Here is a 19,158-nt window from a genome sequence, read left to right on the forward strand (position 1 = left end):
CAAAAATGTTTTATTTATGGTATTTTTGAAATTCATGTACATACTATTCTTGAATTTGTTTTGGAATTCTATTTAAATTTGTGTTGTTGGAAATATTTAGTTAAATTTTAATGTGAAAGCTACGTATTATATCTTTTAATAAATATTATAATTTCATAATTTTATGGAATTTAATTCATTTAATACATTCTTTACGTTTATCGTGGTATATAAGTTATTTTCTGCCAATTCCTTGATGTCAGGTGAAAAATGAGTCGAAATTTTATAATAAATTGCATTGCATTTCAATTACAATGCAATTTTTGGATAATAGCCATTCATTCATTAGCCAATCTTTCAAGATAACTGAACATAATCTGAAACTTAAAAAAGTATACCTGCAATGCATAATTAAACTTCATTAAAGCATTTAATTTTCTTTGTATCTGAAAATAATAAAAAAAAATTCCAAGGAAAATTTCAAAAATTTTCAACTTCATAAAACTATTGTTTATATCTGTATGTCGGCTCACTTCGTATGGACAGGAAAAAAGTGATTTGGTTACCCCCTCAAAATAAACAATAGTTTGTTTTTGGATGTCTCTCAACATATTTTGGGTTTAGTGATAACCGTTAATGAGCTGGACCAGTTTTTTGAAAACATTTGCATTTTCTTCCAAACCAACACATATATTAACAAGCGACATTAGCCGCGTTCAATTCTGTATTTGTCATGTCCAATAATATAGAATATGCATACTATATTATATAGGATTTTTTATGAAATTTTTTATTATTTTGGAAGTAAATTCAAATATTAAAAAAATTAATTGATTTTAGAAATAGTTAGTTAATTTTATTTTTAATGTTCGTACTAGTTCGCGTATTATGTGACATTCAATATGGCAAACATCATGTTTCTAAGATGGTCAATATGGATATCAAAATTATTATTACGAGTAAATACTCATAGTATGCAAAAACTTTTAATTTTGTAAAATAATTACATTTTATACGATGCCATACACTAAATTTAAGCTGACTCAGTACGAAGAAAGTTGTGCATTAGTCACTCAATGTGGCCAGAATATCTTTGCAATTTTTCTAAAGCAACGATTCTCAAACTTTTTGAGTGTGGTTTGCGTAGTGCTCCATGTAGAGCAGCTTTAAAGTAGGACGGATTTTACACAGCAGTTAAATATCCTATTTTTTGTAGAGATATTCTGCGCTCGCTAGTCATTATTTTGCGAGTGAAATGTGACTCTGGCTTTGTTGATGCGATCCGTTATGTTCATACCGCCATCCTTTGAAATGCAACTACCCAAATAGCAAAAGAGTCAAATTTTTGCAATAGCTGCGATCGCCATTCTTAGGAATAGTAACAATTAGTGCTTTGGCAACAGGTATAGCCCCGAATTTTAGCAGTTCATATTGCACAGGGTCGGGGCCAGAGGCTTTAGAGTTCTTTAATTTAAGTAGTAGAGACTGTATGTCGTGGTATGTTGGGGGAGATGGTGATATATCTCCCCGACGTCGCGACGATTGCGGCGACGAGAAAGCCGACGGAAATTATTGATATTAAAATCAGTGTCATTCGGTGTAGAAGCACAGCCAATGTTGTAGTTTTTCATCGGGTGATGTTAGATCGATGTTATTCTCATCCTTAAGCATTGTGTTGTTTTTCATGTTCTTGCCACCTAGATGTTTTATTACCGCGCATGTTGTCATTGTTTACTGCTTGTTTTGCTTTCTCAGCGATAATAAATATTAAAGTGTTGCTTTCGGTCAGCACGTACTATGTATTTTACGGTTTTTGCTGATTCTCTATAGTTTCACTTGGCCATAATTTTAGCATCCGCTGTTTTTGTTCGAGTTGCGATATTGTTCTCATCCGATATTGGTTTGATTCTTTCTTGGCCTTCAAATATGAGCAATTCTATTGGCAAAATAACCCATATAAAGTTAATAAATAATCGTAGAACCAAATTTCCGTCATTATATCGCAATTATATTTTTTTACAAATTCAAAATGATGCAATATCAACTGAAAATATTCAGTACTTTCAACAGATTTGTGGGTTAATCCACAGAACCGACCAAATTGAATTGAATCTGTGTATATACAACGTACTTCATTGTAGGTTTATGTAATATACTCTGAAATATTGATCCGATTTCAATAAATTTTTGTGCATTTTGTAACGCAGCGACAACGCTTTACAATTGGAAAATCCGATTTTCACAGCGCGTTTAATAGTGAAGTTGCAAAATATAATTAATATTGAATACATAAATAAAGAAGGAACAAATAAGCAAGAAACTCATTTTTTAATATTAATATTTTTTTTTATAATTTTAGTCTACAAATTACAAAAAAAAAATCAGAAACACCAATATTGTAATGTACTTGACTGTTTAATTAATTCGGGTTTGTTATAATTATTTTATTATAGCCCTCTTTTTATTGTTTGACGTAGCGTTGCCGCGCTTGTTTAGGTATGGCTGTTTTTCCGAATCGCGTGCATTTGATTTTATTATTTTTAAAACAGCTGCAACTCTAGTATTTATTTTTATTTCTAGTTATTCGGAGAAACAAATTTAAATACATATTAATATATTTAGGAAACGCATTAACTATTTGTCGTTTTACATTACAATAACTTGAACACAGCAAGTGTAAAAATGTGTCCCATAAAAGTTTCAAAAAATAATAATTTATGTTGGCAATTATGTCCGATTTAAAAGTAAAATATAAACTTCTTTACAAATTATTTGTTCACCTCGGACGGCGACATCAATTTAACAAGTCCTTATCTACTGTTGGCGATGTAAATATGTGTGTATGTAGTTTACTTACCTTTGGCTATAAATTTATTGTACTGTGCAAATTCAATGGATATACTTGTGCCACGTGGACATGTAATTACAACTTGATCTGTGTCACAGGCAGCTTTTTGATATGTGCGCAGTGTTGCTGACAAAAGGGCTGCACCGAACATCCGGTTAAGTCATCGTTGTTTTATTCAATTTAAAACGAATTGAAAATAAAACGTACGCGTTTATGTGTGTGGATGTGTATGAATGTTGAATAAATAATTTAATACACAATATTTGTGTTGCAATTACATTTTCCAATATATTCACAGGTGTTTGCGCGTGTATGTGTATACAAATTTGTATGTTTTTTATGAAGGCATAATCAAATGTAGTGATGCATGATCAAATAATATGGCCAATATTTTTCAGCATCAGCCGGAGCAGGCAGAAGGCGCCATCATAATAAACGTCAACGTCGTCAACACCATTGCCAACAAAAAAGCGTTTATATTTACGTTCAGATGATGATGTTTGTACAACAAATATAAACGAGGTCAATGCGTCGAGTTGGTTGGTGAATATGAACAAAACCAACAACAACACAAAGGGAAAGAGAGATGAAAGACGTGAACAATTTTTTTTATGGAGAATCCATATTAAACGTACAACATGCATGTTGTGCATTTAACATTCATTCATTTATTTATTCGTTCGTTCATTCATCAGCCCAACGAGGTTGTGTTGTGTTCATTGTAGCCATTCGTTTTAATCACCATTATTTAAACGAAGTTTATAGAAAAATTGCATACAACAGTAGCAACATCGAATTTATGCAACATCCATTCATTCATTATTCACATAATATTGTGTGTGTATGTTGTTTTTGCAGATGAGAAATAGTCAACGAACGGCAAGGCAACATCAATATCACACGATCACATTGCAGTCACATCAAATACAGATTCCGGCATAGAAGAGAAGTAGTGTTGAATAGAAAAAGATTGTTGTTTAGGGTTTGTGTGGTTTTGCATTCCAGAGAGCCACACAAAGTGATGAGGATTGAAATTTTTCATATATTTTCAAATTATGTATTTGACGACACACACATAGTTAAGTAACAGACCAGAACGGCACAAAAAACAAACACCAAACCGAACATATACACAACAGCATCAGGACAGACCATCGGCATCAGTGTCAATGCATTTGATGTGACAAATGATGTAATTAGTGCGATAGTGCATATAAACACACACAGATACAAACATTAACATTCACAAAAATGCAACATCCATGTAACAAATTGTTGTAATTCATATATTCACATACATTTTGTTGTTGTTTTCGTCAGCCATTGTAAGGAACCATAAATTGTATATATGAAAAGAGAAAAGAGAAGAGAAAAAAACAAATTAATAAAAAATTATTTAATTTATATATCTTTTACATAGTAAATTCAATAAATTACAAACTATTTTTTATACATATATAAAAAAACGTAACACTATGCTATGTGATCTTCAACTGGTATGATTTTTCTTCTAATTTTTCTTTGTATTCTTTGCAGTAATAGTCAATTATTGTATAACATTTTATCCAATATTTTTGGGCGTAAGAATAATTAGTGGTAAATTTGTGCGAGCAAAAAAAAATTGACTTAATTTTTAAAATTTTGAAAAAAATAATTATAAAAACTTGCTAAAAACTATAATACTGTTACAATACAGTAATTTACTGTTAATACTAATAAATTCAAGGATATGAAATCAACAATGGATAACAGAATTAACTTGTGATGCATTTTCCGGTGAATTGTTCGAAAACCAAGAAAAAAAATTTTAAAAATTTTTATTTTTTCTTTACCAATTTAAAATCTTGCGGATATTCTCTATGAAAAATAAATCAAATAATTGTGGTGGTGTGTATAAAACTGAGTGCATAAGAGCTCATGATCAAAAGCATATGACTAGTTAATGTTAGAAGTGTGCTAAAATTTAATGCTAAAATAATATTTTCACAATCATATCATGTGGTTTGTAAAACTTACAAATAATGAAATCATATTAAAATATCCACTTATTTTTGTAAGTAAACGAATTCCAAAACTGTAAATAATATTAAATTTAACACTGATCCTATTCCACAGATCGTAACAGATCGAAACTATCAGACTCGAATTAATTAAAATTACGTTAATTGACATTCCATATAACACGACTGTACTATTTTAAACATAAAGGACCTGCTTCGAAAAGCATTGGCGCTCAATTAATATTTATAAATTATATATTGTTTATTTGATTGGTTTCTCATTATTACATTTGCATCATTAAATTATCTTTTGGATGTTGCAATAGTCATAAATGTCCACATGTGTTCGTATGGTTAGCATCAAATATATGATGTTACCTTCCATGGATCAGGTAACACAGCATTGATTACTTCAATGTCTAACATTTTAGTTTTATTTTTATAAAATCCATTTCAAAACTACCCATCCAAATTATTTCGTCACTCTAATCATAACACAATTCTTAATTATATCTAAATTTTTATAACGGAGTAGGAGCATGGCGTTTTTGGAATTAAATGTTTATCCTTTTGAATTTTAATGTCCATAAATTTGCTTGTATTAATAGTAAATGATGGTAATTCAACACTTTTATAGTTTTTAGCAATTTATTACAATTATTTTTTTTTCAGTTGCATTTTTTTTTTGCTCGCACAATTTTACCACTATTTTTGATAAACATTTTATAATTATCCTTACGTACAAAATTATTGGACAAAATGTCATACAATAAATAAATAAAAGCGTTGCATTTTTTATGCTCGAAACTGTATGTATATATATCCAGGTTTTAAAAAGGTTTGTGTGGGAGTTTTTTAAAAGATGTACTTTTGCATACTACCAAAATAAGTTTACACACTTTTTAATATTTTATTTTTAAATTGCTCTGCTAATCTGTTGTTTAAGTTTATTCAATAAACTAAACGGTTTTTGAGTTACGCGAATATATGTTGTGCAACCTCCTCCATTTTCGAAATAACGATATATCTCGAAAACAAGAGCTAACCTAAAAAAAACGCTTAGCACTACTGGATTCAGCGTATCCGGGTGCCCCGCTTGACAATTTTTTCAACTAGCACAGTGTAATTTATTATTATAAATTAATATTAATGTTTATTAATATCCCACAAAGCGGGGCATAATGATGTTTTTACTGACCTTACATATTGACTTCCCTGATTTATGAACTTAGTACTTAATATAAAAGTTTCTAGGTGATTCAAAAATGTGGCAATAGAGACTGAGATGCACTTGTTCTTTCTTCAGATTATTATTGTTACGTTTTAACCTTTTTATTTCTTTTAAATAAACCGGATACTTTTGATTGCAAATAAAAGCCGTTTAGTAGTTTAAAAATTGTAACAAATCTTTATTTATTTAAAATGTACAACAACCACAGAATTAAATAGTCACTCAATGTTTTTTATACACGTTTATAAATTCTCAGAAATACAGACACTTTATAATGTACACGAATTCACTTGAAAAATACAGCACACTTTAAGGCACTCAGTTGATGTTTATTCGAAAAGCGTCTCTGATAAACTCACTAACGACTGCAACCTCTGCCACTATTTATAACACTGCCATCTGCACTCTAGATTGCTCTTCAACTGTCAAAGTTCGAATATTCTAGAACTTACTAATACATACGCCATCTGTGGTGTACTTTCTACAATGTTCTTTAACTGAATATTCGAATATACGGTCGCAGCAAACAGCGTTGCCAACTTACGATCAAATCAACTGAAAGCTTTTATTTAATAATGCCCACAGATATGTTACAGTTTGCTATTACAGCACTGTTATTTGAAAGCATTATGCTACTTTTAAATCAGCCTTTAAAATCGTTATATTTCAATTCAAGTACAATTTCGTAACATTATTATTATTATTATTATTATTATCTGAATCAATTAGCTTTTTTTCATTATACATAAGTACATTAGTTTATAGCTTCTTCTGTCATACAAAAACAATAACGTTAATATTTTAGTCATTATATTTGTTAATTAAATGACTTTATGAAAACCTTGATAACCATAAACTTTTCATAAAATCGTAATTTTGATGACAAAAACTTTGCACTTTGTCTTTTTTCAATAACAAATCGTCAACGTGCCGATAAATCGCAAAATCTGGCAACAGAACAGAGAAGTTGTTGTAGAAAAAATGAGAGCCTTCCCTTCTTGTTATTCTATGATTAATACTGTATTGACTTGCTGTTCACAAAGAAATAAACAAGAAGTGTATTTAATACACGATACAGATTGTTGTGAATTAAGTAAATATATAAATTTGAATTTTAAATGTACAACGCAGCTGTTAAAAAATTGCTTTAAATTTTTTTTTGGCACACAAACAATGAAATAAATAATTTTCAGGACAATTATTTATTAGCTTAATATTGAGAATAACACAAAAGTCCTTAACGTCATGTACCAGTCAATGTACTTGCTGATTGAAACGTTATTTTCGCTTGCCGTCAAATTTTCGTGTTTCAGTCAAAAATATATTGATGTGGCTTAATATTATGTGCTGATTACACATCCAAGAAATAAAATTATTTATACATAAATTGTTGGTGAAATTGACAGGCATCACATAAATCACATTTATTACGAGGGTCGTATTCATTTTATATTTAAAATAATGTTTCACATTAAATATAAGAATTAGAAATCAGAAAAATTGTGCAGAATTTAGCAAGTTGTTTAACTAAGCCATCATGTTGAAAGTGTTCATTATCTCATAGGATGATTTTGCTCCAATTTTTAGTTGGCATCTTATTTTATGAATTTCGTTGACATTCCTGTTGTTTTATGTAAATAACCGATTATGTTCGGTCCCTGGTGGCTATGAGTGGCGACCATTGAAGTAAAATCTATTAGATATTATTGAATTCTCCTCGTATTTTTTATATATACTCCAACAAATTAATCAAAATTTCCCTTTTGATGGATAATTATCATGCCTCGTAAATGTTAAAAATATAATTGTATTGTACGTTTGTTCTCGTCTATAAACAAGTACTTCTGTAGCGACAATTATTTATTTATTATTTTCTTGTTCATTGTTATTTTGTAAAATAAACAAATAAGTACATATGTATGTACTTTTAAACGCATTTACAAATGTTTTGATTCGAATTTGATGACTTCATCTCGGTTTATAAATCTGATGACATGGACAAAAATAATAAAACGGAGAAAGAGCAGGAAATTTCACAATAAACATGTCATCAAATCCGATTTTTGTTTTTTCCAGTTAAATTAGGAGAAAAACAACATTTTGGCTGTAACTTGTTTAAATTAATATACAATATATATTTTTTATCACTTTATTTTATTCTGTATTTTTTTTTTGTTATTAAACATATTTCAATGAGAAAAATATATTCTGAAAATGTGTAAAGTGAATTTGTGTTTGTCTTATTTTTTTTGTATACATATTTGTTGAGGATTTTTTTATTATATTTATTTTTTGCTTTGTAGGCTTAGTGACCATTCATATTTTACGACTTTGTTTTTACTGTCAATTATAAAAAAACGCCATAATGACATAATTTATATACAGAAGAAAACTGTTCTTCCATCCATAACTCTCATTCGCTCTACGTATCAATTATACCATCTCTGATTTGGATTACTTGATAATAAAATATATAACTTAAAAAAAATAATAGTGCTGGTGGATTGAGAAGGATTTTATATTACTGCTGACATTTACTATATATGTAGTACTGCAAAAAAATATTAATTTTACAAAATTCCCTTTTTTCGCACTACATTAAAATAGTATTTGAAAACAAATAATTTGGGAGAATAATTTGGGTGCGTCTCTCATAACACTATGCAACAAATGAAGACTTTTGGAAAAACACAAGATCATGACAGTATAGGTTCGACTCTACTACCAAAGGGTAGTAAAACCCTATACTCAGTTTGTCCATTTTGGTGACCGATTTTTTTGTATGTGCCCCAAAAGTTTCTGAAAATCAGTGGGGCCTCTAAATAGGGTGTCATCAGTTTTTGGTTAACAGCTAATTCAGACTTTGTGATACGGCTTAACTTTATATGGCAATAATATAGCTAAGAGTCCGCCAAATAATTTTTGTTAAAATTTGTTTCCAAAAAATAGCTTTTTCGTGCACTTTTGTTGAAAAAATATAGGAAGAAATTTTTTTTTTTACTTTTTTTTAGAATAACTTCCAGGGACTCCTAATTTTTCAATAACAATATTTTGCAAAGTTGTAGCTACGGTAAATCTGAATAACTCTTGTGAACATATGAATGTAATCCGAACATATCTAGGCATTATAAAAAGCTGTCAAAAATAACTTTGTAGCTTAACAAATTTTAGTTTTTTACTATTTTTTGACTCTAAAACAAAAATTTTTGTTAAAAATGTATGTTGGAGTGTATACTTCTCTATTGTGCTGGAATAACGAAGAATGGGCAAATCATTATCGGTATGATCCGGTCGCATCACTTTATCCAATCTTGATCACGCAAGACCGGCTTGATGCAAGATATGAAAAAACATCAACATTTTTGAAAGTGAGCAAGGTTTGTGGAGCTTCTGAAGAGTAAATATAAGCTTTTTATATAAGTTTTTGATATCGGTGGAAACCTTATGACTTGGAGATTGACATTTTAGTGAATTAAATAAATGTTGTGTTTTTTCGGACGTATTTTACCTTAAAAACTAACTATATTATAAAATGGTGATTTTCCATCAAGAAAAAAAAAAACTTTGAATTAATGTAAAATTTGAACAGTTAGAGACATCACAATAAAATTTGGAATTAATATAGATCTAAATGTTCTTAAGTTAATGGCATCACTAATGTAGCCATTCATTGTTTTCAAATATCGAAATTCCTAAAACGGGGAAAATGTGTTCCAAAAACTGAGTTCTTTTTAGAAAATAGCCCACTTTGACGTTATTTACAGTATGATAGTAAAAACGTTTTGTATGTATATAAACAATATATAGGGCTATATAAATATGATGAGCTTTTGAGGATCGGTGCTTTGCATTTTTAGAATTTTTTACTCAAACCTAAAATTTTGTTTCAAAATTGGCCAAGTTTGGATAGGACTGGGGGGTACAATGTCCGCTTAAGTTAGTCAAATTTTACTTTATACGTTTTTGCATTAAGTTTTCTTTCCAGATCATAAAAAAACATATATAGTCACGAAGAAAATTTGTTTTCTATAAAAGAAAAAATATGGGGACTTTTTTGGGAAAAAACTTAAAAAACACATGCATACAAAGTTGAAATATATATAAAGATGCTTCAACTTTGGATGCGTGTAACTTTTTATAGGGACGAAATAATTTGTATCAGGTTTATTTTATTTTCTTTAGAATTTTATCGCAAATATACGTCGTATATAAAAACCAAATTTCGACCTTTCGTAGGCCCATCATATATAAAATACAAAAAAAAAGATCGAGCAAAATTTAAAAAAAAATAAACTTAAATATCTCTTGAACTAAAAGAGATACCTACAGATAAAAGCATATTTTTGTCGACCTTCTCAAGGACTATCTACGTTTTAAATTTCAGCTCATTCGGATAATAAATGGCTTTTTGGCGACTTTTTTTTAAATGTGTGACATTGAGGGTCCACTCACTGATCCCCATTCCGAACACTTCAGCCGAGTAAATAATACAGCATAACATAGAAGTGTGGACTTGATCATACTATTTTAACAAAAAATCTTTGTTTTAGCGTAAAAAAATAGTAAAAACGAAAATTGTTAAGGTACAAAGTGATCTTTATGTGCTATTTAGAGTGACTAGACACATTCAGAATGCATTGATATGTTCATAAGAGTTATTCAGCTTTACCGTAGCTACAACTTTGCTAAATATTGTTAGTAAAAATTAGGAGACCCTGGAAGTTATTCTAAAAAAAAGTAAAAAAAAAAATTTTCTTCCTATATTTTTTCAACAAAAGTGCACGAAAAAGCTATTTTTTGGAAACAAATTTTAACAAAAATTATTTGGCGGACTCTTAGCTATATTATTGCCATATAAAGTTAAGCCGTATCACAAAGTCTGAATTAGCTGTTAACCAAAAACTGATGACACCTTTTTTAGAGGCCCCACTGATTTTCAGAAACTTTGGGGGCCCATAAAAAAAAATCGGTCACCAAAATGGACAAACTGAGTAAAGGGTTTTACTACCTTTTGGTAGTAGAGTCGAACCTATATAGTCATGATCGTGTGTTTTTTTCACTGTTGCACTGTGTAAGTAGTCTTAGGAGAAAATTCCAATACATATTTTCAAAAAGAAAACGGTGCTGCTCATAAATGGTTATCACTGGACTAGATATTTCTATAAATGTCTAATTCAAAGGAAAATATTTGCTCTTCAACTCAAACTTTTACAATCAAATTTATCTGAAATTTATATTTACAGATACAATTATAAGAACATTTACAATAAAAAACTGGGAACTTAGTGCAAATCTAAAATCAATAACTCATTCATCTAATTGTAATTTTGGTCTGCCAGTGTAGAATGCCTTTCGGTTTAGCGGTTACTGGAATTTCTGTTATTTCTATTACTGTATAGTATAGGTGTCGGCAGATGCTAATCCTCGTTTAGTATTCGTAAGTGAAGTTTTGTTATGTCCGATTTAGCATGGTAGTCCTGAAGTAATTGGAAATTTAATCATATACAATTGAATATAAACTTTATATTATAAAGCCTTAATATAGTAACACAATTTGCCATAATGTTTCTTCTCATCAGGGATGAATAAATTGATACGATAGTACTAGTTACTGCAATACTCCGCGACTCATTGATACTTTCAAAATATGTTAAGTATTTTATGTAATAGGTCAAATTTAAACAATCCTATAGACTAAGAATGATTTTTGTGCTATAGCTAAATTATTTTCTATAGAAAATTTGCATCACCGATCTTCGCTAATATGAAATATTATTTTGGTACCTAACAAAACCTTTCAGGGAAAATTTCCCCGATTAGGAACCCAATATCCATGCTTGTTTCTCCTACATAAAGTAAAAAATAACGTTACAAATAGAGCATTAAAGTTAACATATCCCACCCACTATTTGTAAGTATGTATGATAAAAACATCGTTTATTTGTCGACATTGACTTGATTCTTTCACAATCATCGCCATCATCGACGTCAACATCATGGGCATGAGTTGAGTTTAAGTATGAAATTCTTTAAACGATTTCTTTCCTTTTGAATACTTGTTTACACCGAACGGATGATGAAGGCTAAACTGTATTGAAGGAAGCAGGAAAGAAAAAATTAAGATGGAAAGGAATTTTTAAATATTATTATTTGTATGTATGAATATATGTATGTATATACATATGTACAATGTATCGTTAAATAAATAAAAAGAAATGTAATTCATTTTTATCATTGGAATTATTAAACTTTTATGACTGCTGCTGTTCTACTACAATATAGTGCTGCCTGCCGACAACGACATTGCTGTCAAGATGTCCTTCTATCTTGCGGTACAATCAAGCTTGTATTCGTATTGCAGAAGGAAACAAAAAAGAGAGAAAGAGAAAAGGAACCGACTGAGATTTCCTTTTATTACAATTATTATTGTAGTTGTATTAGTGTGTTCTTGTATTATTTGTTTGTTTGTCGTTGGGCTGTTTGTATTGTTTCTTTTATTTGTTCGTTTGTAAATGGGGAGCGGTTCTTTTTATTATTATTTATGATTATTTATTTTTTTTTTTGTCTTTTGTATTTTATTTTATTGGTTACAATTCAATACAATTTAAGTTTTTTCTCATTTAACGAAAACAAAAATTCCTCCTTAAGACGATTTAATTTCTGTTCATAAAGGAAAATTTAAGTAATAATATCAAGGATTTAATCTCTATAAATACTCTTAAGAGGATAGTCGTCTTCTTTCTTTACTTTTCGTTTCATTTTTTTTTTGTTTTTTTTTTTGTTCGTTTTAAAGACTAAAACAACAAATGAAATAGATATTTTTCATGTTCTTAATAATTTTCGTTTAATACTCTACAAAGTACACCAATGTCTCCTTAAGTACTACCAGCCTAATACTTTTTTTTGTTAATATTTCTTAAATAATGCTTCAATAAATAACATTTATTTAGTTTTAGAATAGAGATTTTCTATTCGGATTATGACGAGTAATGCGTGGCTTAAGTGTACATAAAAATAATAATTTATAAATATCTATATAGTTGTTTAATATTTGTTAGTTATAAAAATGTTGTTCTTTTTATTTCGCTGGCCACATATTTTTTAAATAAATTCTCTTAAAAAGTTATTTTATTACATGCTAACTATTTCCTTTTTTATGTTTGTGCATTTTTACAAAACTTGGTCGTAACCAAGGAAAACATAAATTTGTAAATCGTTGTTATTTGGTTGGTTTCTTTTTGTATTCTTCTATCTGGACACGTTGGAGGAAAAAGTAATTTTATTTAAACAGATTTTTTTTGTGTACTTTTCTATGCAAATATTTGTTCTCTAGTTTGTTGTCCATCTACTGGTTATTTAATTCTGAGTCATAAAATAAATATTTACTTTTTATGTTCTGCACCATACAGGACATTAAAACAACTGTCATTCACTCTATGAATAGTTTGTAGAAGTAACGTGGAAATATTCAGAGTATAAACAGTATAAAAAGATTAAACAAAGTTAGGTTAGAGAAAAGTTTATATGTTTTTTTTCGTTCATTTTAAAACTCTTAATCATATAGTTAACACATGTAAAATTTTATTGTGTTATTTGATGACACAAATATCATGTGAGTCATTTGAATAAGAAGAAACATTCATGAGAAGAGAAATATATTTAAAAGATTTATTGATATTTAAGCACATACTTAAGCATAAATAATAAAGTATATAATAAAAAATACTATAAAGAAGTAAATATGTAAAAATGTACTACACAAATGAGTGCTTAAAGATAATAGTCATATTAATAGGAATTTTATTTAAGATTTTAACATTAAATACATCAGCAATAATTTCAATTGATGTTGAAAAGCACTCAGAAGTCGTTTATATTTTGATCTGAATTATTTTATGAAACTAGTATTCCTAATAGTTAATTTAGTTTTCTTCTTGGCACAGCCCTCCTATTGATGCAAGGCATTGCATTGGAACTAGAAAAAAAGGTTATGTGAGTGTGGAAAAATTCCTACATTAAAATCATGACTAAGCGTAGATTTGGCTCATTGTCCCAATATTCGACAGGCTCGATCTAAAGGTGAATGAAACAACACGCTTTTTCTAACAAGAAAAGAAATTCTGGCAGTAGCTAAGTAAATTTTAGAACTACAAATATCAAAGAATATGGAAATTAACCATTACCAAATTCTGAAATATAATTGTAGATATTTTAAATTCAATTGGAATTTTCTGAAATACATATAATAAGAATTTTCTGAAATAGAAATGCAATTGGAAATGGTGTAGTTAAATATGTCCTTTCATGAGAGTTTACTAATTAATGGTCCGACAAAATGATAATAAAAGTCTATATATTTAATTAAAACTTCCACATTTATTCATTTAAAGGGTTTCGTTTCACTCAATTTAATTGCAAACGCTATAAATAATTTATATCAGTTTCTCTTATAAATTATTTTATGACTTCATGCTAAAACCAAATTTTTTATGGGAATTTTATGGTTTTCATACTAAAATCTGGACATCTAATACTAAGGGTTTAATAGAGGAAAATACGATTTAATATGGAGTTTTTTTTGCAAATTTATTTCCATTGTTTTATTAGTTTTATGCATATGTGTATGTAAAGTATATAAAGTATATGTATGTATCTATGTACCTCATGATAAGTTCGAATGATATATAAAATACAAGTGTGACTCTAGGTGGGGGTAATGATCAAATTGTTCAATGATTTAATGCTGATGGCGATTAAATTGAAAGAATAAAATATATGTGCGTATAGATTGAATGAATGACTGAATCATTGAATGAGTGATACGTTTATTACACTTCTATTACTTTTTGCTTAATGAGAAGAGTTTTAATGATGATAAAATGATATTGCGGGTGGCATTAGTGGCAGTGTTAATTTATACTGGATGTGTTCTATGTACAAACTACTACACCTTCATATCAATAATGCAAAATAATAAAAATACATTTCGACTCATCTGAAAGGCAAAAAATATTTAAAATAACACAATTCAAAAATAATTTAAAATCATTGGTTATAAAAATATGAATTATAGATGCTGATTGCGTATACTTGATATTAATGCATTAAATATGTTTGTTAATTATACGTGGTCGGCATAAGGGTGATTCTAAAGGTAGGGTCACGCATGAAAAATATTTGACGAAAAATACGCAACCACTAAATAAAATGCATTTGAATTCATTTATTTATTTCAAAAACTTATTTAACTTAGTATGATTCAAAACCAAAAAATTAAGTTTTGTTTTATTTGATGCTGTTTGATCTTTTTTGGCATTGAATTTGATCATTTTTGGCATTGAATTTTTTTGCAGAAGTAAGTATTTCTAATATGTAACTTAACTCAAAGAATAGCAAAAGCGACTAACTTCATGTTATTAATATTGTTGGTGAAAATCCGGCCATATACATACTAGGATGGCCCTGAATAAACGAAATTTGGATTTTTGGCAGTCACACCCCCCAGTTTTACTAAATTGAAAAAATAACTTGAAGATTTAGTTTATTTTATTATAAAAAAACATTTAAATTAGCACCATTCATATTCAGTGTATTTTTTGTGATTTTGAAAGTTTAGTTTCATTTTAACCCAAAGTTCTATTAAGGGTTAATTTCCATTTTTGTGCTGTTATTATAAATACTAGACTTCATGTTATAGTTTTCTTAAGTTTCATCAAAATCAAGTATATTTAGAATTATCTGGACTATAATATTCTGGATAAGTGTTACTTAAAATTCATAACAGTAAGGAATAATTTGCTTTTCTCGAAAATTTCAAAATTTAAATGGCAGGTACGGAAAAACTATAGGAAATGTTTTCATAATTTTTCCATATTTTTATTCCCTATTATATTCTCAATAAATCCCAATGAGATGATAAAAAAAATCTGAAATTTATTTAACAAAATTTTTAAAAATTTGAAAATTGAGTTTTGAATCTGCCATTAAAAACAATTTTTTTTTTGGTCATAACTGCTCATATAAAAGTAAATATGGATATTTTAAGTAAAAATGAGCTTTTATTTTAATATTTCTCAAAATAAGTTAATTTTGTTCCTATATTTCTGGTTCTAGTGGCCTGAGACACATTAATGGTCTGAATAATTTTTAATATCTTTAACATTTGTTGATCAACTTCGGTTTTTTATGACTCATTAGAACGACAATTATGTCTACATTTCTATTCTTTTAAATTAAATTGCAAAACTAATTTTTTAATTGCCAACATTTTTACAAAAACTGAAAAAATTGCATTTTTTTCCCATTGTTAATGCATCTCAAAATTTCAGAGGGCTTGTCTCCAACTCCAACTGATTTACCTAAATTTCTTTCTTAACAATGTTCTCCAAACAGGGGGTGAGACTGTCAACAATCAAGCTTTTGTTTATCAAGGGCCACCCTAATGTATACGCAGTACATATAATTTTCTTTCAAAATTTGAATTATTGCTAATCAAGAATGGTTTGAAAATTAAAACTTTAACAAATATACGATTTTACAGGGTACAAAAGATGATCATGCATAAAAATATTAATTGATAAAAAATTACACACATTACAAGATAAAATATATCATTAAATATTGTTCTATTATTTTGCACCAATTTTATTAAAAATACATATATGTATATTATTTTTTTAAAAATATTAAAATAATTAAAGTGATGGTAGTGTTAGGGACTCCCAGGGTGATGATATTCAAAAATATTGCTTTGTAACCAAAAATCCAATGATTTTTTTTATATTGCATATGGTGTGTTCAGAGAAAAAATATCTAAAATAAATAGAATTTTGCAACTTTGAAAATTGAATGTATTTAAAAATAAAATGAATGAATTTAGCATAAATAATATACATACATTTACTAAAAGACTTACTGTAATTAAAATGTAGGTCCTGCTGAAACACACACACACACCCACATGTCAACATGATTTAAATATTAATTAAAATTTAGGGTCTTTGTCCTAATTTTGTGCATATTTAAGAAGGACGAAAGCAAACAAAATATCTAAATTGTTTTTCTGGGGTGTTGCTTTGGAAAACGAAAAGTATGTACCTTAGTTACAATAAATGATTTTAAGGGAAAAATTACAATTGTTGAAAAGCATGAACGATTTTTTAATTGTTATTATGGTTAAGATTTTAATCTCAATGATTAATTTAGTATTATTATTTATATACTTAGTTAGTGGGTTAACAAGAAAATATGATGTTCACAAAAATGTTGTATATTCAAAACTGTTTTATATCTAGTGGCATAAATAAAATGATGGAACATTTTGGATTTAAGGGCTTTACGTTTTAAGTTAATTAAAATTTTTCAAAATACATATCGTTAGATTAGTGTGCAAATGTGCTAAGCCACATATCACTAATTTTAGAGGCAACTCAAAAAACGATTTAAAGTCCTTTCTTTTAATATTTCTGAATTCTGTTAAGGCATTTGGTATGATTTAAATACAATTTAGAAAAAGTTTGTTTCGGCTTTTAAGTCCTATTTTGCGACATGATACATTTTCTATAACTTAATTGGAATTTTTTAGTGGACTTAACACATTTTCTTATAAGTTTTTTCTTTATTTTGATTGTTAATTTGATGCAAATTGGACAACGTTTTTGATATCATCTAAATGAATTAACACAATGAGTTAATAAATTTGCCATTTAAAAAAAAATAAAAATGTCTTTAGCACTTATGCATACCACAAAAAAGACTTAGCACAACGAAGTTATCGCATTTGTGATAAAAAGAGGGCTTGTATTTTAATTTAAATATTTTATATAGTTTGAATTTAATTATAAATAAATAGTCACATATTAATTAATCGTGTTTAACTTAACATTGATAATTACAATGTGTTTGTTTAATTTGAAAAGAAATTTAACAAAAGTAAAATGATTCCCATAACGCCTAGGTAAATTATAATTATAGCTTTTGTATAGGTTTTCTTATAAAAAAAATTCTTATATAATATTGTACATTTCAATGAACTTTTACTAAATTTAAGCGTGTGTTTTCTATGTCATAATTGTGTTTGTCCATTTTAAATTGTTTTATTTAATGAAAACATTTTGTGGTTATACATAACTGCAAAAATATTGAAAATATTCTGTGTTTCGACTTGAAAAAGTAATTTGAAAATATATAAAAAGGAAATCTCATTATGTCCACAACATAAATTACGTTAAAATTTGATTATAAAAATTGCATTAAGGACACTATCTAAGCATTTTTTAAACACACACACAAAAATACCCCCACATACAATAGCAGGGAAAATGTAGAAAAAACTAAAATCGAAAAAACAACCGCCATGTTAAGCTTTAAAATAAGAAATTGCAAACTAAAAAAAAACAACTAGAACAAGTTGAAAAAAATAAATGAAAATAATGGAAAATTTAAAAGTAATTTTCTCTTACCCAAAGGATCTATGCGCAAAATAATTTCACCAGCTACAACATCAATTGCAAGAAAAAACATTAGAGTAAACCAAAATTTAGCTTGGGAAATTTCCATTATTCTTGTGGTCATGTACCGCCAACTATACAGCGGATACCGATGGTTTTGCATCCGCTCTGTTGTTGTCGGTGTATTTGCACTAGCTGTTGCAACTTTTACTCCTGCAGCCTGCGATGCTGTTTCAGTTGCTTTTGATATTGTTGTTCTAGGAGAAGGCAGCAATATAGATGTGGATGTCGACTTCGATGTCCAAATCGCCAACAATATTGATAGTGAAGGCGTTGGTGATGTTGTTTTAATTTTATAAAAAATGTTTGGCATCAAAAACCAAACGAGAAACCGCACCGTAAGCTCAAAATCCAAATTGTTTGGTATGTAAAATTTCGCCGGCACATAATAATCTTTTACGAATATTGGTTGTATACAAAAAAGTGGTCGTACTGATGATGATGACGATGGTGGCGGTAGTGATTTTTTATATCGTATATGAGCTGATACAACAGCATCACCATCAATTTCCATCAATAAATGCACTTAAATAATTCGAACCAAAAATACACTCACATACAAAACACAGAACAGTTTTTAAACAAAACCAA

At 28.4% G+C, this 19,158-nt stretch overlaps 1 protein-coding gene across 1 annotated transcript in view; it reads right to left on the reverse strand.

Moving 5' to 3' along the window:
- LOC135949156 (uncharacterized) overlaps positions 1 to 18,631 on the reverse strand; it is a 71,274-nt gene extending 52,643 nt beyond the window's left edge. The window contains exons 1-2 of the mRNA XM_065498621.1: positions 18,520 to 18,631; positions 2,837 to 2,965 (exon numbers count right to left, since the gene is read on the reverse strand). Of these exons, the coding sequence (XP_065354693.1) occupies positions 2,837 to 2,965; positions 18,520 to 18,631 (241 nt within the window). The remainder of the gene's footprint in view (positions 1 to 2,836; positions 2,966 to 18,519) is intronic.
- Between the last annotated feature and the right edge of the window lie 527 nt (positions 18,632 to 19,158).

This window comes from Calliphora vicina, chromosome 1, assembly GCF_958450345.1.
Source record: "Calliphora vicina chromosome 1, idCalVici1.1, whole genome shotgun sequence".
Lineage (NCBI taxonomy): Eukaryota > Metazoa > Arthropoda > Insecta > Diptera > Calliphoridae > Calliphora > Calliphora vicina.